At 40.6% G+C, this 20675-nt stretch overlaps 1 protein-coding gene across 3 annotated transcripts in view; it reads left to right on the top strand.

Moving 5' to 3' along the window:
* Veph1 (ventricular zone expressed PH domain containing 1) overlaps positions 1-20675 on the top strand; it is a 237394-nt gene that overhangs the window by 152023 nt on the left and 64696 nt on the right. For all 3 annotated transcript variants that reach the window (XM_052730059.1, XM_052730062.1, XM_052730061.1), the window contains 2 exons: positions 13660-13799; positions 18517-18651. In XM_052730059.1, the coding sequence (XP_052586019.1) occupies positions 13660-13799; positions 18517-18651 (275 nt within the window). The remainder of the gene's footprint in view (positions 1-13659; positions 13800-18516; positions 18652-20675) is intronic.

Here is a 20675-nt window from a genome sequence, read left to right as displayed (position 1 = left end):
TACGTGATACTAAATTGGGCGAAAATCAACTCATCAAGTCAGAGGGGGATGAAACAGTGGACATTTGCCATGTGAGGCCTGCAGGAAGACCTTGACAGCCACACTCAGAATAAGGGCCCCTGGTTCACGCAGACAAACGCAAGCTTGAAACAGAAATAAAATTAGTTTACATTGCTGGCTTCTCAAAAACTTAAAAATAGAACTACCATGTGGCCCCATTATGTCACTCCTGGGTTTCTACTCAAAGAACTTTACGTCAAACCACAGAGATACCTACACATCCATATTCATTGCTGCTCTATCCACAGTAGTGAGGGAGTGAAACCAGCCCAGATGTCCATCAACAGAGGAATGGATAATGAAAATTTGGCACATCTGTGTCCATAACTGAATTTTATTTAGACACAAAGAAAAAAATAAAATAATGGACTATGCAGGAAAACAGAACTGTGAAGAATTGTATTGTGAGGTAACTCAGACTCGAAAGTAAAAAAAAAAAAAAATCGTACGTCCTCTCTCCTACGTGGACCCTAGGGTATGTTTTTATGTGTGTATACAAGTGAAGGTCAGTGCAGTCTAGGCTGTGACACCTGAAAGGAGACCTCCATGTGGGTTACAGGACATGAAAGTGAGGAAAAGGGAGTTATGGGTGTGGAAAGGTGCAGGGGACCCAGCGAGCATGAGGGGGATAATCGGGAAAGAGAATCAGCAAAATCTAATTTTATTTGAAAATCCTACAGTGAAACCTAATTCTGTGTGCTATCTAAAAATAAGATGTATTTTAGCCAGGTGGTGGTGGCACACACCTTTAATCCCAGCAATCGGAAGGCAGAGGCTGGTGGATCTCTGAGATTGAGGCCAGCCTGGGCTACAGAGCCAGTTATGGGACAGCCGGGACTACACAAAGAAGCCTTGTCTTGAAAAACAAAACCAACCAAACAAAAAGATTTACTTTAAAAAAGAAATAAAACTAAGTCTATCAGCCTTTGTTCCCCCTCTTTACTGCCATCATGGTCTTGCATACAGCATAGACCCGCAGTTACCCGGACCTGTCTGGTGTCAGCTGATTTTTGCAGCTGTGATATCTGAAAGCCAGGGAGTATGTGCATGGAGGCTAGGACACCGCCTACCCTGTCACCAGAGATAGGTTCCAGTGTTCTATTCTGCAAGATGCCAAAAGACCTTAGCAGTCATGTGGCCTAATTTGACTTGGAGTCATCCAACAGGGACATGGGTTAGATGAATTTAAAAAGAAAGGATGGGGGGAACAAAGGAAGAGGAGAAAGAATGAGAGAGAGATGAAGGCCAGTCAGTCTGAAGTAGTCATTAAGGGCTGCGTGACTGGGATCCAGCCCCTTTCTCCTTCACATGATCCATTATAAGCCAATTTCCAGGGTCCACCTAGGGTCCAGATCCAGATCACCTTGTGCTTATGCATTGTAAGCTTATTAGTAGCAAAAACAATTAATTTTAGTTTATGGTACATGGTGAATAGTAATTGAATAGAATAATAAATGAAATAACTTTTTTGTTTTCTTTTGGGGTGTTAGAGACAGTGTTTCTTTGTGTAGTTCTGGCTGACCTTGAACTCACAGAGATCCCCCTGCCTCTGCCTCAAGAGTGCTGGGATTAAAGAATCTTGTATAATATTAAAAGGACCAGCCTTAATATTATACTTCTCAGGGGCTCAGAAGAGAAAACTACGAACAGCGAGAATTATTTTCGGGAAGTGAATCTAAGTACACCAAGTTCTTTGTCCATCTACTTTATTCCACTAAGATAAAATCCTGTCTACACAGCTTCGTTTCTGTTCTTGTACCGAGCTCTTCTCTTGTCTGATTTCTCTCTACTTTTATCTATTGTTCCTGTTAAGTTCTATCTTAATTCTCTCGTCTTAATTCTGCCTCATCCAGGTCCTTCTCATCTGGTTCTTACCCAGCTAGTACTTCCCCATCTGGTTTTTCCTCATCTTCCATCCCATCCACATGTTCTCTCTGGTCAAAATCCTCTTTATCCCTCTGAGTTCTCCATCCTCAAGTTCTCTACCCTCTTTTCCTCTCCATCTCCTTATACCTCTAGGTTCTATCCTTCTTCTCTGAAAATAAAACTGCCTTTTTATCCCTTTGACCCTTATCTCTCCAAGCTATCTCTGCTTATGCCATTTCTGGCAAGTGTGCTCTGTCACTAGGCAACTTGGCTAGGCAACTTCCTACACAGCTAGATGTACCTGTAAGTTGGAACCCTTTAGTTCTGAGTTAATTGTTAAGGGTGGATCTAAAGCTAGAGATAAGACTTTGGAATGGAAAAAGTTAAGCTTAATTGGCACATCCACCAGGCCTTCTCAAACAGGTAGTCTGGATGCTTAAGTCTGTTCTTAGAGAGTACAGAGGTATCTCTGATAAGGTACTTTTCTCCATCTGGGCATGGGCGTGGCCGGATGCTGCCAATGATGATAATTACAGGGAGGCTTGAACTGGGGTTCTGGCTGAGCATTGCTGTCAGCGCAGAAGGTTATCTAAATATTCCTAGAAATGGTTAGGTAATGAGTTAGAGGTCTATAAAGTTAGTAAGGCTGTAAGAAAAGGAGGGTCCAAGCTAAATTGTGTGAAGCTATTACTTAAGGTCCACCTGACCTAGGCGGTGTCTCCATATGGAATTTACCTTAATTCAGGAGACTTACTATGTGGTGGTCTGGACTGTTATTCCTGTTAGTCTTTGAATGTGGCTAAGGGAGATATCTGATTCCAGTGCTAAAAGGAGAAGAAGCAGATGGGCCTGAGAAAAGGAAGTCTTTCTTAAGGTTGTTCTCCAAATACCTCGAACGTAAATGTCCAAATAGTGATCAGTTCACACTGTTAGCAATTCTTAGGAAAAAATCAATTGGGAAAGCTATGAAGGCACACATGATTTTCATAACAGAAGACAGCTGATATATAACAAGCCAAATAACACCAAAACCTCCTTGGAATTTGGCTTCCTCTGAGGAATTCCTTGATCCCTTCAGGTAGTGGCTTTGCCATAACCAGCTGAGTTCTTATAATATATTCCTGCAGCCCGTAGCAAAAGACATGTGCCACAGCCTAGCTGGAATAACTTTGTTTAATCCTGATGGCAAGTTCTTAATATAGCTGCTGCTGTCCTAGTTTTACTTGACAAAACAGACTCAGAAAGTCAATCCACCCACCCCAACATCATGTAGCCAGTCGGTGGCACAGTTAGGACTTGATCCTGACTCATAGCTATGCCCCTGCCTCTTGCCCCCACACTTTTTCTTAGACATATATTCTCACCCCTTCCCCAGTGCCGGTGTCCAGGCTGTTGATCTTCGAGATCTGTTAGTTCTAACCCCTCTGCCCTCAGTGATGTCCACATGTGTGTTCTCATCCCTGCCCCAAGGCCGGTGTCCAGGATGTGGCTCCTTTAGGGTCCTCAGCTTCAATCATCAAGGCTAACTCCTCTGCTGTCAGTGATCCCCAGAGGTCTTTTTTTTTCATGCTAAACCTCACACTGTTCATTTTTTATATCCATATACTTCAGATACACACATTTTTACAGTATGACCTTTGTTTTGAGACAGGAGTTCTAAATTTGGTATCCATATTCACTGTGTGTCTCCAGAAATGGCTGCACAGGGTTAGTTCCTTTCTATCCAGTGAACCTTAGTTAGCAGCATTTACTTGAACAAGATGCCTCTTGACTTTCTCATGACAGCCACATAATTATTAAGTCAACACAGAAGTAGTTAATGTCTTAGGAAAGCCAGGCTCATTAGGACTAAAAGGGTAAGCTCTAACAAGAGCTTCAGAGTCTGATATGCACTTTTCAGAAGTGGGACAGATTTACCAACATTGTCAGTCCCTTGGCCAAGACACCACTGTGCAGCAGCTGAGACACGAGATCTTAATTCAGAATGTCCAGCTGGAGACGGAGGAGGCAAATGAATCACATCCAGACAATCTTACCCTTGTCCTGTCCTCTTCAGGAAGGGGAAAAAATGTCAAGAGGCTCATTTTAGTGGAATTTAATCATAAAATTTTCTAAAATGTTCTCTTCCTCAAATCTGGTTGCTGTTATGTATTATGCAGAATTGTAAAGTAATTGGTAGCACGTGGGACGGTGCCTGCAGGAGTCACAATGGGGGCCATTGCCTGCAGGGGATCCCAACTTGCCAGCCTCATTTGCCTCTGCACAACTTTTGATAAGTTTCTGCTTGGTAGAGCCAAATGTTTATTTATAACATATGGCCTCCCACTGACTCAGTGTAACCACAGAGTGACTCTGTATCATTGCCAGAAATCAACTATATTAGCATTATGTGGGGGGGAAAGGCTTGCATTTGATTTAAAGTTCATATAAATTCCAGAAGTACTTTCATGTCTACAAACTCTGAGGGCTCCTATGAAAATATCCGAAATGTATCTCTGATTTTGTTTGATGTTGACTTCTCTCTTGCATCTTTATGTTTGGAGATCTAGCTTGTATTTGGCAAGCATCAGGAGGGTATGGTGGGGCAATATTGCATTCTTTCAAATGCTCTGCCCTGAGGGGTCTTATGATTGGGCTAGGACTACACCAGGCTCCCACAGTGGTAGGTGGGACTGGGGTTAGAAGATGCATGTGTGCTTTTCTCTAGTGGATATCAAAAGTAAGTGTGGTGCAGTCATTCGGTAACAAGTTCAATTGGAAACAAATTTTATAATTTATAGTTTGATTAATTATATTTAGGAGATTATTAGCAATGTTCCTGAAACTAGTCTGAAAATATAAATAGTGTTGCCACAATAACCCTTTTCAGAGAGGACTGATGGTTAAGTCGCCTCATCAGAAAGGTTCTGGTTTGAGAGATATTTGCCTAAGACTGTTCTCCATCTGTATAATCTAGAAACCAGGAAAGGTACGGCAAGTTTTACTGTTCAAACACACCTCCTTCGCACTAGGACAGACTCATTTCCAAAAGGGGACATTATAAGAATAAGAAAACCACTATTTGAAAATATATGAGTACTCCTCAGCATAAAAATACCATATGGTCCAGAAATTCCATAACTGCATATGTGTGTATATACATATAAGTGTATATACACATATATACACTCTAGAATAACTCATGTGGTCTAGCTAACCCTTCTACACTAAGGGTGGCTGTGGGTGCCATGTGCTAGACAGAATTTCTTTTTTAAATATGTTATCCAAAGTAAGATAAATATTTTATTATTGGCATATATGTGTGTATGAATATATGTATGTCCAAAGAACTGAAAACAATCAAACAAAAAGTGCTTATACATGTTCATAGAAGTACCACTGTTCATCACAACCAACAGGTAGAAACAACCAGATTCCCATCAATAGACAAATGGATATCAAAATGTATATATCTACACAATGTATCACATCCACACAATGGGATGTTGTTTACCCTTATAAAAGAAAGAAAATGTGCCGGGCGGTGGTGGTGCACACCTTTAATCCCAGCACTCGGGAGGCAGAGCCAGGCGGATCTCTGTGAGTTCGAGGCCAGCCTGGGCTACCAAGTGAGTCCCAGGAAAGGCGCAAAGCTACACAGAGAAACCCTGTCTCGAAAAACCAAAAAAAAAAAAAAAAAAAAAAAAAAAAAAAAAAAAAAAAGAAAGAAAATGTTAGTCTGTGCTACCATACGGATGACTCTGAAGACATGTTAAATGAAGAAGCAATACTCAAAAGGCTAGTTGGTTCATTTATATGAAATATCCAGAATTGGCAAATCTATAGAGAACAAAATTCAGATTTGTGGTTGCCAAGAACTAGGCAGAGGTTTGAGAGTGAGTAATAATTATTTAATGAATATAAGGTTTCCATTTGGAATAATGAAAACCTTCTGGAACTAGACATCAGTCATAGTTACACATCATAAACATACCTAATCGCACTCAATTTTATACTTTTAAATAGTTAAAATAGCAGTTTTGTTATTATATTTTTACCATAATAAAAATACCTAAATATATGACCATGCATTCTGCAACAAACTCTATATTTAGTAAGCAGTAGATATTGTCCAAGTAAACACTCTAGAATAACTTATTGAGTGGTCTAGCTTAACCTCCTACACTAAGAACAGCAGCAGGTGCTATGTGCTAGGAGGGACAATTCCCTTTTCAAGGTGCTACCCAAAGCAAGATGGATACTCTATTATTAGAATAGATTAACTGTACAAAACGACGGATTTCATTATGACAAACTTTGTGATTGAAAACAGATCAAAAACCTTACTGTGGACCCAGAACCTTTGAAACTGTAATTCTGGAGAAAAACACTCCAAGATAAACACACACGGGGGCTCAATAGACAGGCAGTGGTTAGGAGCACTGGCTGCTCTTCCAGAGGACCCAGGTTTGCTTCTCAGGACCTCCATGGTGGCTCACAACCACCCACACCTCCACTTCCAGGGAGAACCAAACCCCCTTTTTGTCACCTGTAGGCCTCAGGCACGCATACCTGCATACCTGCATACCTGCATACATGCATACCTGCATACATGAGGGCAAAATACTCATAGATATAAACATTTTAAATTAACCTAAAATTCTTTTAAAGATATATAGGCATAGACAGAAACTTTCTGAAAAACATCCACGTAGCCCAGGAAATAAGAGCAACCACTGACAAATGGTGTTGCAGGAATTAAAAGGCTTCTGTACGTGCACAGGAAACAATTAACAGAGGAAAAGACACAGCTTGCAGAAAGGGACAGTCTTTGCCAGCTGTACATCTGTCAAGAGATTCATTACGGTTTGAATGTGAAGTGCTTCCCATAGACCCAGGCTCATGCTTTGAAAGCTTGTTCCTTGCCTGGTAGCGCTCATTCAGAGGGCTGTGGGACCTTCCGGAGATGGGCTTTAGTGGGTAGAGCTGAGTCACCGTGGGGAGACTCATCGGCTAGTTTTCTCGTTGCTGTGACAAAATACTTAACAGCAAGAGGGGTCTACCTGGGGTCCTACTTGGCCATACAAGTCCCTCATGGAATGGGGATGTAGCAGCAGGAGCTTAGAGCATCCACAGTCAGGAAGCAGAGAGGTGCATGTTGGTGCTCACCTCACTCCCTCTTTGTAGTCAGTCTAGGACCTGCCTGTGGAATGATGCTGTCCACAGTTAGGGTGGGTCTTCCCACCCCGGTTATCTTAATCCAGAGACTCCCTCACAGAAAATGACAGAGGGTTGTTTTCATGGTAATTCAAATCCCCTCAAGTTGACCATCAACAGCAGGCATCACAAAGACCTTTAAAAACTGTACTCACTCCCTGCTTCCCAGCTTGATGTGATGTCCATGGCGATGTCCCATGCTTCTGCTGAAGACTGAACGGCCCTGCTACACTTCCTCCACCATGACAACTGAATGCCTTTGACCTTGTGGGCAGAAATAAGTCTTTCTCCCCTTAAGTTGTTTCTGTCAAGTGCTGTGGATACAACAACACAAAAGTAACAAATACAGAAAACTAATTGCAAATGTGGAGTCTTTACGGTGCCTAAACCTGACCCTGTAGTTCTTAGGCCTTTGACATGGGTTTGTAGAGATAAACTGGAAAAGGCTGGAGATGCAGGCTAGATAAGTTCTAGAATGCCTTTCAAGCAGAATTTAACTGGGTCACTCTGTTAAGTATAGAAGAACAGAATGTCAAAAGAGATGTGGACGGTAAATACTGTCTTCATGATGCTTCAGATTGGAGCAAGAGTCTATTGGGAATTAGGCCAAAGGTCAGTCCTGTTAATTTTGAGAAACACTAAATTCAAAAGTAACCGACGAATTAACTTGGTGGAGGACATTTCAAGACACAGCATTCCAGTTCGTACATGGTCATTGCTGGTTGCTGTTAGACTAGTTTATAGAGGAAATCATGAAGAAAAACATATTTACAATGCATTTGTCCAGAAAAGGAACATAAGAGAACTTACAGCCGTGGGCAGAGAGGCTGTAAGTCAAGAAATCAGTGTGACTGGACAGACGTCAAGCAACTGGCAACTGTACAGTTAACAATGTATCTTTGGGGAAGTTTCAGAAATTGGTAAGACACCTACCCACTGCAGGCACCAGAGTATAAAACTTGAAAGTCTTTTTAACAGTAGAGTGTTCATGGTGCACTGTTCTCCTATGGCCACCTATGTAAGTGTTTGTCCAGGTTCAGCCCTGGCCACCTCAGCACTCAGAAGCCACCAGAGCCCTGATCCAAGGGTGTCTACCTCCTGCTGGAGCTGGTAGCAGAACTTGGCATGCATCATCCCATGAAGAAGGTGGGAGGTCATGGATGCTTACAGGCTAGGGTTAGGGTTAGCATCCAAACCTATAACATGGATGCATCTCAGAAAACCAAGGTTTTTGAAAAAGCCTGAAAGGCCAGATAATACTTAGTAGTGTTGGATTTCCCACAGGAGATGTGTGAGAACAGTGAGGGTAGAGCCTAAATTGAAACAAAGTTTTTTATTCAAATTCAAAATATAAGCACTTTTATTTTGTTATTTGCTAATTACCAATAAACACACACATGCTATGAAATCACAATTGCTCTCAGAATAGACTCACTGTGCTATGTAAGACCATTCTCCATGGCCAGAGGGATTCTGTGCCACTCCACAGCTGTCTTCCATTGGAACAAGGATGGCACCCAGTTTCTCCAATATACCATACTGTCCATGTCTTCTGGTTCTGGTACAAGCTGTAGTAGGCTATATGAGATGCGCTTGAGTCCTGAAGTAGGGTCTTGGCTTCCTGATCTGCAAGGAGTATAAAAATTTTTTAAAACGTGATCAAGAGACAATGGATGGAAGGGACGTACAGAATAGAACAGCAGACTCATCCAAGAATTACCATATTACTCCCACCATTTTTAGGAGTGTGGCTCACTTATATTAGAAATTTCTAATTTCTAATGTCCAACTACAGAAACACAGTGAAGCACACGGTGGCCTGTGAGAATGTAGCACACACATACACACACACACACACACACACACACACACACACACACACACACACACACACATTTACTGAAAGCCTGAATAATATAAGAAGTGGCCCTGAGGAATACTCCTCCACTGCTTGTGGGAGTGCAAATTTGTACAGCCACTTTGGAAATCAGTATGGCAGTTTCTAAGAAAATTGGGAATTAATCCACCTCAAGACCTCACTATACAAATGCTGGGCATATGCTCAATCATACCACAGGGATACTTGCTCAACCATGTTCATAGCAGCATTATTCGTAACAGCCAGAACCTGGAAACAACTTACATGCCCCTCAACCAAAGAATGGATAAAGAAAATGTAGTACATTTACACTATGGAGTATTACTCAGTGGTTAAAAAACAATGACATCATGAAATTGGCAAGCAAATGGATGGAACTAGAAAAAAAAATCATCCTGAGTGAGGTAACCCAGACCCAGAAAGATAAACATGGTGTGTACTCACTCATAATGGATATTAGCTGTGAAATAAAGGATATCCAATGATCCACAGACCCAGAGAGACCAGGTAACAAGAAGGACCCAACGAGGAATGCATGGATTTCCCTGGGAAGGGAAAATAGAAGAGATCTGGGTAAACTTGAGGCAGGGGTGGGAGGTGGTGAGATGGTGGATAGGAACATGAGGAATCAGGTTGGGCAGGTTGCGGGCAGGATGGAAAGGGGGAGCAATGAAAGAGATACCTTGATAAGAGGGGCCATTTTGGGGTTAGGGAGAAACCTGGTCCCAGGGAAACTCTCAGGAATCCACAAGGATGACCCCATCTAAGACTACTAGCAATGGTGGAGATGGTGCCTGAACTGGCCATCTCCTGTAATCAGATTGGTGACTATCCTAATTGTCCTCAGAGAGCCTTTATCCAGTAACTGATGGAAGCAAATGAAGAGATCCACAGCCAAACACTGGTCCGAGCTCCAGCAGTCCTGTTGAAGAGCGGGGAGGAATTGTATGAGCCAGGGAAGTCAAGGTCACGATGGGGAACCCACAGAGACAGCAGACTTGAGCTCCTCGCCCAAATTGATGCAGGGGGAGGAGCTTGGTCCTGCCTCAACTTGATGTGCCATGCTTTGTTGACACTCATGGGAGGCCTGCCCCTTTCTGAACAGAGAAAGAGGAGGAGTAGATGTTGGTGGGGTGGGGGATAGTGGGGAGGCATGAGGAGTAAACAGGAGGAGAGGGGTGAGGGGAAACTATGATTGGGATGTAAAACGAAAGAAAAATTTTAATTAATTAAATAAAAAATTTGAAAAAAGAAGTGGCCCTGAACAAGAGGCCCAGACTTATACATAAAAAGATGAAGTTGGCTCATCAGCAGAAGTCTTTGGACACTAGTTCTTGGTCACAAAAGAACAAGTTGTTTCTGTCAAGGCCCTTCAAGGTAGATGCAGGAAAGTCCATACATAGGCTAGACCAATCTCCAAATGGGGAAGCACTGGCAGCATCTATGCAAGATTCAGAGCTACCTCCTGGTCCAGTGGAGAGATGAGTGGGTACCACCAAAAGCGTAGAGTGAAGACTCATAGCTTACTGTGCTTTGAATGTCCTTTTTGTCCCAGCCCAACTATTTCCAATCCACTAGCACTAGTGACCTCAGTGATCCTGCCTATCAACTGTCTCTGTCTCCTTCAGTTCTGGATGGTGCTAAGGTCAAACTTCCCATACAAGATAGCTGCCCTTGATAGGTAGCCAAGCTCCTCACAGACATGAGCAGGTTCCAGGCCTCCTAAAGTGGGAGCATGTGAGCATTGGGGATCCTCATCAGTGCTCATGGAAATTTAGCAGTTCAACCAAGAGCTTGCCTTTTAGCATCCAAATCCTAGGAAAGCGTATTGTGTGATTATCCCCTTATTGCCCCTGTCAATCAAGGGGTTCGTCCCAGGACTCAGTAAAGTAGATCCCTAAATGGCTTTCACACACACAGTATGAGATACTGTATTGTTGCTTCAACAGCTGTATGTTCGTGAATGGAGAAGGCCCTCTCCTCAGGTTTTCTGCTAAGAGATTATGTTTGAACAAGAAACCATAATATCATACCACTGGCATTTAAACTATGTGGAGAGGGTTCATGTGTCTATGCAGGTGGACACACAGAAACCAAAAGATGGCCTCAGATGTCATCCCACAGGCACAATTCACCTTTTTTTTTTTTTTCAGAATCAGAATTGTTCTTTAATCAGAAAAAATGAAGGGCAAGTCTTTGTACAATTCTACTTAAAATGCTTTTTCTAAGTACAAAGTCTTGGTTTTTTTCGAGGTGTTTCTCAAGCATTTCCCTCATCCCTTGATCTCCAGTTGGAATGCCTTACTCATTTCTCTCAGCAACAATAGTTCTATGTCTGTTGTTTCATGAGCTTAAAGCAAATTGTGACCATTGTTTACAAATGTGTCTCATTTGGATATAAGCGTCTTAATAGTCATGGTAGCATCATGGCCTCTAATTATTCTCAGGCTAGTGACCAATATTAATTAATCATTCATTCATCCAACAACTATTTCATGTCTGCTGTTTAATGCTCTGTGATGCATCAGAGGGGAAAATCACAGAGAAAAAAAATAACAACTAAAATTTAATGATATAGAAAAAGATTTCCAAACTTGGAAAGCTCTGAAGAAAATATGAGAATATTGAAGGAGACTAAGTTTGCTGAAGGATTAACAGAAACCTCACTGTCCAGAGCCGACTTATTTCCACAGCCAGTGTGCATGCTCCTGGGTGAAGGCATTCCTCTTCTAGTGCTTTGACCATTTTATGTGATCTGAGACCCTGTGGTTCATATATGAAACAGAGTCCCAGTGTGAGTAAAGTAAATCTAATTGGTGTTTATTTATAACAAAGCATAAATACACAGCACCCACATGATGGCTCACAACTATCTGGAACCCCAGTCCTAGGGAAGCTGGTGTCCTCTTTTAGCCTCAGTGGGTACCAGGCACACAAATGGGGCACAGAAATACAGGCAGACAAAACACTCATACATATAAAATACATACATTCTATAAAAAGAAAAAGAAACTCCAATCCATTTCTACTCTTATGAGTAGGACATAATGCATCTGACAATTTTAAAAACATTTCATTTTAAAAGTCAGATTAATTCTGAAATAATAAATTCCTGGTGATTTATCAATATGACTCCACAAATTTAAATATCCCTCTAGTATGTAGATCTTAATGTATCTCAACATAGTTTCAGCCCTGCTTGGTTCAAATCCTGGCTCAAACTGATATAGGGTTAAAAAAATGAACATTTTTTTCTGGGTCCCTGAACATCATTCATCTGTCTAAACACAATTTATCTATTTATTTACTAATCTGTAGTGTGCAGGGTTAGAAGATGAGCAAGGTGGTCTCATCGGTACACTAGACTAACTTTCTAATGACCTGAGTCCTCCCTTTTAAAGGAGAAATGGTAACATCTGCATTAGTTAGCTTTTCATTGCTGTGACAAATGCCAGTAGGAACTAACTAAAGAAGGAAAAGGTTTTCTGGCTCAAGGTTTCCAAGATTCAGTCCATGGTGACCTGGCTTCTCTGGCTTATACCTGAGGTAATATAGAATGCATGAAAGAGGAAGATGCTCTCCTGGAGGCATCTGGGTGAGGGGAGGAGGGATAGATTATGATATAAACTTCCAGGGCGTGCCCTTAGTGTGACCTACTACTTCCAAATAGAGCACCTCTTGGTTCCTTACTGCCTCCCAATAATGCCATCAAATTATGAGCCTATTAATGGATTAATCCACGGATGGAGCTAGAATCCTCATAACTAGTCATCCTCATCTTCAAAGTCCACTAGTTGGGGACCAAGCTTCTAACATAGGAGACTTTGGGTGACATTTAAGATGCAAACAATAACATCATTCATCTTACAGGGTTGGAAAACTTCAAGTAATCCAGCATGTAAACATGTGGAATTCAATCGAGGATAATTGTTACTATCTAGAACTTCACACAGTGTTTAGCACAAACAGTCTCAACCTATACTTACAACATTCACTCATCCATTTATTCTTGACTGCCTAATTGTAGGTCCTTCACTGCTTCAGCCCCATATCGCCCTCCCACCACTTTCCTGTCCTTAAGGAATGATCCCATTGAATCTGCAGGTTATTGACTTTCAGATTGAGATTGCCTCTCCAACCAGGCAAGGTCAGGGCACAGGAGCCTACGTTTCTGCCAGGAGTTTTTTGGAGGCTATCTTATGGTTCACACACAGCCAAAGGAACAGTATCAACAGTTAGCAGCACACTACCCACCACCGGTAGATTCTGCATTTCCTCTGTTCATTCATTAGTTTATCCTCCAAAGTCCCTACTTCAATGTGTCCAATCAGATGACTACAGCATGGTGACATGCAGACCTTCATAGTAACTCAATGACTTTCCTTTCTCTGAGAGTTGCCTGATCTTTTCTTCATTGCATGGTATTTAAAAGAAGATCAAAGTTGCCAGAATACAATCTGTCTCAGCCATATTCATTTGAACATATTTACATTTACATACATTTAAAATATGTACCTTCTATGAAATGGATCCACTCCCAAATCCAGAGTTGCTTGGAGTCATTAGCTCACTGCCGGAAAACCTAAGAATGGTTCCTAAAGGTGCTTACTTGTTGGATCATAAAGCATAACTAATGTTTAATACTATATTATTTCTAGATACCATGAGAAGTTGTGTGGCAAAGCTGTTCTTTACCTGTTCCTTAAAGGGTCATTACTGCCTGTACAGCAAGTCCAGTTTCATCCTCATCAGCCAAGCACCCCAGCCATGGATCCAGATCATGTTCCTCTTCCAACAGGTGTGTATAAGTCAAGCTCATTGGGCTCCTGGATGAGCTGCTAGCACATGTGGTTATAATTACGTTTATTGAAAAATTTTCAACTAAACAATGAAGATTTTATGCCAAAATTGCAACATGAAAAGAGATTCTTATTTAAAACTGCTCACTAGAAGCATTAAATTTGCACTTAAAATATAAAGGTAGAACATATAAAGGTGAGATGTCAGTACCAGAAGAGATCTTAAACACCACTTTTATTGATTAAGGAAATTGAAGGGCACAACTCAGATCATTGAATCTCTAATTCAGTGATCTTTTCATTGTTACCTGTGTGTTGCAGAAGATTAAAGATGTGTTGCATTTGTTTATGCTGTGGAATATTTGTTTAATGATGCAAAGATGTATTCAGTCTTTTATGTTGCATTTGTTTAAATCTAGGAAGCTGTGTTACTTTGCCTATCTAAAACACCTGATGGTCTAATAAAGCGCTAAATGGCCAATAGCAAGGCAGGAGAAAGGATAGACAGGGCTGATAGGTAGAGAGAATAAATAGGAGGAAAAATCTGGGAGGAGAAGATCTAGGGGTGAGAGGAGGAGGATTCCAGGGGCCAGCCACACAGCAAGCCACGGAATAAGAAGTAAAGAAAGGTATATAGAATAGAGAAAGGTAAAAGCCCAGAGGCAAAAGGTAGATGGGACATTTTAAGTGAAGCCAAGAAAGGCTGGCTAGAAATAAGCCAAGCTAAGGCCAAGCATTTATAAGTAAGAATAAACTTTCATGTATTTATTTGGGAGCTTGGTAATGGACCCCCAAAAGAGTCAAAGAGTAAAAAGCAACCAACAACATCTGTGTTTTGAAAACAAAATGGGAAATATTTGCAGGTAATAGAAGGGTGGGCAGAATTGAAAATGCAGGATCTGAGTGTTGTAATATGGTTGAAAATCAAGGCAAGTGATTCAACCATATAATTACTTCAATTAATAAAATATTTCTATAATAGTACCTACAAAAATCACCTGAGGCAGCGAGGTGGCTCTGATGACCTGAGTTTAATTCACTGGATCCACACGGAAGAAGACCAGCTTCTGCAAGTTGTCTTTTGACATGCACATCTGTATAACATAGCATGCACGTGCCCATAAACACATAAATTATTAATTAATAAATAACATTTTTCAATTTAATGGAATATTTAAAAATTACAGGTGAACAATGCCTTTCCTAGACATCAGAGGTTATCAAATATAAAGCCTAGTGCCCAGTATAGGTTACCTCTTTTCAAATTGTTCGCCTGTTAGGTCTCAAAGATAACTAACTATTACAAGCTATTGCTGTTACTTGTGTTTCCTTCTAAAACAATGGTTTTCAATCTTCCTCATGCTGTGACCCTTTAATACAGTTCCTCGTGTTGTGGTAACCCCAATCATAAAATTATTTTGTTGCTACTTCATAACTGAAATTTTGCTACTGTTATGAATTATAATGTAAATATTTTTGGAGATAGAGGTTTGTCAAAGGGGCTGCAACCCCACATGTTGAGAATAACATGCTCTAGAACATCATGATAAAACTGCATTGCTGAAGACATCACACACTTGAATCAAAGAATATAAAGAAATCAAGCTGGTACCAACTTGGATGCCTTGTCCCTACTGGCAAGTTTTTACAATGCTAAAAGACAGTGTACATGCTACAAGGGGATAAAAGTAATTATCAACCTTACCCAACTGTAAGTTCTACAAGCTCCAGTAAGTGGCCTGAAAAGATTACACACTGGCACAATAGTGGCACAAATATAGGAGTAACCAAATAGCTTCTGGTTGGACTTAAGGCCCACTCCGCAAGATGGAACTCATGCCTGGCATCATTAACAGGGTCAAGAACTCATGGTTAGGTAGAGCACAGGCCCTCAGGGAGAAAAGTACCACTATTTTTCTGCTAAATGGGCATAGTATTAAACTGTCTCCTAATGACTTAGTGTTATACCAATAGAATAGTGCGTCACCCAACCCTTATCAAAGAAGCTTCTTTTTACAGTAGATGGCAACTAACAACTAACACAGAGACCCACAGTTGGCCAACATGTAAAGCATAGAAGCCTAGGGTGCTCAGCCCTACATGGGACATTTATACTAAGTGGGACATTTGTACCATGCTTCCTCCCAAGGCAGGAATCATCATGGATGAGAGGGTATAAAGATTTTAAGAGCCAAAGGTAGTGGGGTGACCACAGCAAAACAGGCACAACGTAACAGCTGCACATCAATTTATGGTGGCTGCAACAGCTTACACAAGATCAGGCCAGACAAAATCACAGCACAGAGTTTGGAGATGGTCACAAAGCCCCATTCCTAGCTGAGAAGCTATTGGCGATTGATGTGTGCTTGGAGAGAGTTAGCGTTTCCAGGATGCAGCCCCCGAGAGGCTACCAATGCTCCAGGGGGTGATCAAATACCCATGAATATAGTGGGTTTACTAGGTTTGAAAAGAAAAGACAGGACACGTGAAACTGGGAAGGAATTGTAGTAGGAGAATAGAGGAGGAATTGGAGAGGAGGGAATAGAGGAGTGGATTAGATCAGACACCTTATGTGCATACATGAAATTTTCAAACAAAAAATTCTAAGACAAGGAAAAATCAAAATTAAATAAAATTTAAAAGTCACAAGTCAAAATAGTCTAACATTTCTTTATGAAGTCAGGCTTCTTGAGGAAACAATGAAATGTAGTCCTGAGTGCATCATAGTCATAAAATGTAACTACAGTAAGGACAGGTGGAAAATCTGCTGGTTTTTACTGTGGTTTGTCTTCTTAAGAACAATAACATCTTGAAAAGAACAGCTCAGACTTTGGTGTGAGCCAAATTGCACATAAACATAAAAAGTAACATTCTTTTTTCTTATAATAATAACATTAATTTTCCTTCACTCATATTTTTTCAAATAGTTTTCATCAGTGATTTTTGTATTTGGCTCCATGTTGGGCTTTATTCTTAACTTTCTGAAAACACACCAAGAAAACTTTTTTTTCATTCTTTCAATCTTGTTTTATTGATAATCTGATTCTTTCTCTTCCTCTTTAAGGAAATCCCCAGAAAGTATATCTTTGTAATGTTTTCTTTGAGTTTATCTTATTGTAGTGCTTTCTCTTTGTTCATATCTATGATATATGCAATCTGGGTAAATCCTGGCTTGGGGCAAAACCACAACAAACTTTCATTTGTTTAGTAAGTACAAAGCCATCACTGGTCTTGTCTACTTGGCCAACTCTCCTTGTCATGTCAACTTCCCACATTCACGGAGTTTTCAGACTTAGAATCTGTTCCTCTTTGGATTAATGATTCATTAAATAGAGCCCTGCTCTTCTTGAAACAAAACGTCATGTACTGTAATGACTCTGAAAATAATCAGAAAATCCAGGGTGTGTGCACAAAGTAAATTTCAGTCAGTTACTGGCTCATAAACTTTTAAAATCTGTCATTTGGGCTAGAGAGATGGCTCAGCAGTTAAGAGCACTGGCTGCTCCCCCTGAGGACCCAGGTTCAATTCCCAGCACCCACACAGCAGCTCACAACTGTCTGTAACTCCAGTTCTAGGGGATCCAACACCCCCACACAGACATACATTCAGGCAAAACACCAATGCACAGAAAATGAAAGTAAATCATTCCCAAAAAAGTTAATATATTTTTTTAAAAGTTAATAAAAAAACTCTGTCAGTCACTAATTTGGGGTCCACAATTCTCCACTTTTCACAGTCAGCACAAGAGGACACTCACTCATTATGATGACAATCATGAGATTTTCCTAGAGAAATATTTAGTATTTCTCACTCACTAAGTAGAAGGTTGTGTACACAAACAGTCTAGAAGGTCTCAGTCATTGTCATGAAAATATAACTTACAAGCCAGTCTCATTACTGAATCTACCTCATGATAACAAATAACATTTATGGTATTGTATGTAAATAAATGTTATTTATGTCACTTATTGGTGTTCTATATATTTTTACAACATTCTTCTCTTAAATTGATTTGGCTTCTCACATCTGTAAATGGAGCTTTCCAATATATCAAGGACTACTAGTCACATCATAGATTAGTAAATATGTAAGCATACATTTAACATGCCCATTGAAAAGCTGATTCTTGTTGGCTGTACTGAATTCTACTTAAATGTTGATTTTTTTAAATGTAATGTCTCATTGACAACACAAAGTTAAAGCTTTAAGAATATTCACCTATTTCACATTTTAGGATGAAGAATGTTTTATTTTTCCTATACTCAATCAGAATGGTCATACTGCATAATTATGTAATGAACTCTAGTGATTGTTTGATCTCTATTCTTCATAATCCACTTTGTATATAAATAGACTCTTTTAAACTCCAGTTTTAACTTTATGCCTTCATTCTCAGATCTTTGATAAATTCAATATCAATATTTATATTTATCACTTTCCCACTAAGTAATGTTATTGGGAAATCATTAAGATAGCATTATATTACAAGCTTTAGGTACATATATATGCAAGAATATAAATATTAATTTAAAATTTCTTTTAGAAACTCAGAAGTGTGAGCTAAATCATATATTTGCTCTTCAGTATAGATTTCTGGTGTATCACTAAAAGTTATATTAACATTCAAAGCAGGCCTCCATAGTACCTTGGAGCCTGTCAGATTGTGTCATTGGGCCAAGAAGTAATGTAATGTCTCCATCCTTATGCCCATGCAGAGCCTATTTCCTGAGCCTCTGTCCATTCAGAGTGGGTCTGTGCAGTTCCTCAAAGCCCTGTGGGAGAAGACGCAGGCCAGCGGAACCCACAGCTTTGAAGATGCCATGACAGAGTCCACATTTCCACAGCAGAAGGTAAATGCTTTTCTCCTCACACATGTTATTTTAAACCAAGATGCAATGTTGTGTTTAAATGGTTTGCATTTGTTCTTAACAGTTCAATTTTCCCTTCTTTGTTTCCCTTCTGTTATTATCAGAAAATACTTATTAAACAATTACTTTTGGAATTTGATCTTGTTGTACCTACCTGTAATCCTAGCACTCAGGAAGCCAAAGCAGAAGGATTACAAGTTCAAGGCCAAGCTGGGCAATATAGTGAGGCCTTATGCCAATAATAGCAATCACCCTCGTATTAGGAATACTATCACCCTCATGGTAGACTGAAACCTCCTTAGCAGGCAGCTGTACCAGAAAATATATCACAGGGCAGAATAGACCTGGCTTTTGGATAGAGGGCAGGTGTGGTACAGGGACTCTGGTGAGCTCAGGGTTTCCTGTGAGAAAAGCCATGGGGCTGTGTGGAGCAGGGAATGCTTACTGTAAGCCTGGCCAAAGACAGGAACCATACTTGGAAGGCTGGATTATTTTGGGGCTGATGAAGGTGCCATAGTTTGAGGTAGTATGGACACTTTCAAATCCCCCAATGTCATTAACCCTATTTAATGTGCTGTGTGATAGAATAAAGAGGTGGGTATTGAGGAATTAAATCATGGGGTAAAACCCTTCCTTGTAAATGCCATTAAGGACTTTGTAGAAGGGATAGGAAGAACCAGATAAGCCCATCTCTCCTTCTGCCATCCACAGAGGAGGTAGAGTTCAGTGTGTACTGGGAGCAGCCCAAGCTCTTACCACACATCACACTTTCCAGGGCCTTGGTCTTAAGTATCCTGGCTTCTGGGACTGTAAGAAATAAATTCTGCGAGTGTCTCAGCCTAGAGTGTTTTGTTGACATCAGCAGATGAATAGGAAGGGTGGCACGTTTGTGCATTGTGGTGGTTGAAATGCTAGCGTGGTTGTCACAGAGGAAGGTTTGACAGTCACAAGGTAGCACTTGGTATCTTTACCGAAGACTGGGTCACTCAAGAGACGATGCATGTGGGAAATGCAGATGGCTACTGAGAACTTCTTTGACCATTGCCGGCTTCCCACAATAAGCCGTGTCTAGACCAAGGACTCTGATTATTGGTTTTACTCTTAAGAATTCCCAGTGATGGGTGTTGGATGCCAAGTGGGAAATCCAGAATTTCTGATATATTTGATCATTGTCTCTGACCTGATTTTTCTTTTAAAAATTGTACATTTTCATGGAGTATTATGGGATACTTAAATACATGTATATCTTGTATAATATTCAAATTAGGATAAATATCTCAATTTTAAACATTTAGAATTTTTGTGAAAAAAAATCAAAATCTGTTATTATAGCTCTTTGAAATACATATACACTGTCCACTATCTATAGTCACTCTACCGCACAATGTGTGTCTCTTGTCTAGCTATAACTTGGTACCATCTGACCAACCTTCCCCTTCTCTCCCTCCACTGGTTTGCTTTTGAAAAAGGAAATAAGCATGTCAATATTAAGTAAAGTCAAACAAGAACTTGGGAGATGTCTCCTTGGGTAAGGGCTCTTGCTCTACAAGCAAGAAGGCCTGAGTTCAAAGCCCCAGCATCACACATTTTAAAAGGCATGGCTGCATGTGCTTGGACCCCAGGGACCTGGGGGCAGGGACAGGAAGCAGATTCTCAGAGGGCTGCAGGTAGCCAGCCTCACACAAACAGTGAGCTTCTGCTTCAGTGAGTGACCCTGTCTCAGGAATGAGACAGAAAGCAAGAGAGGAAGACATCAATGTCCCCTTCTGTGCCCTGCATGTCCGTGCACTAGCATGTACACACACACAATGCATGTACACACACACAATGCACGTACACAGTAAGGAAGTACAAACAAGTGGCAAATCAATCCAAACCTGTTACATTGTGAAAATATCTCTTACATGAGGGATAGCCAACAGAATGCCTAAAAAAACAGAGGAATATTCGACTTCTGTTCCCCTGTCTTTTGGCTTTGGTTTAAGAATATGACACTTGGTATTGAG

The sequence above is a fragment of the Peromyscus californicus genome, unplaced genomic scaffold (genome assembly GCF_007827085.1).
Source record: "Peromyscus californicus insignis strain IS unplaced genomic scaffold, ASM782708v3 Scaffold_9__1_contigs__length_137607984, whole genome shotgun sequence".
Lineage (NCBI taxonomy): Eukaryota > Metazoa > Chordata > Mammalia > Rodentia > Cricetidae > Peromyscus > Peromyscus californicus.
The sequence above is the reverse complement of the archived record's forward strand: the minus strand, read 5'-3'. Positions and strand labels throughout refer to the sequence as shown.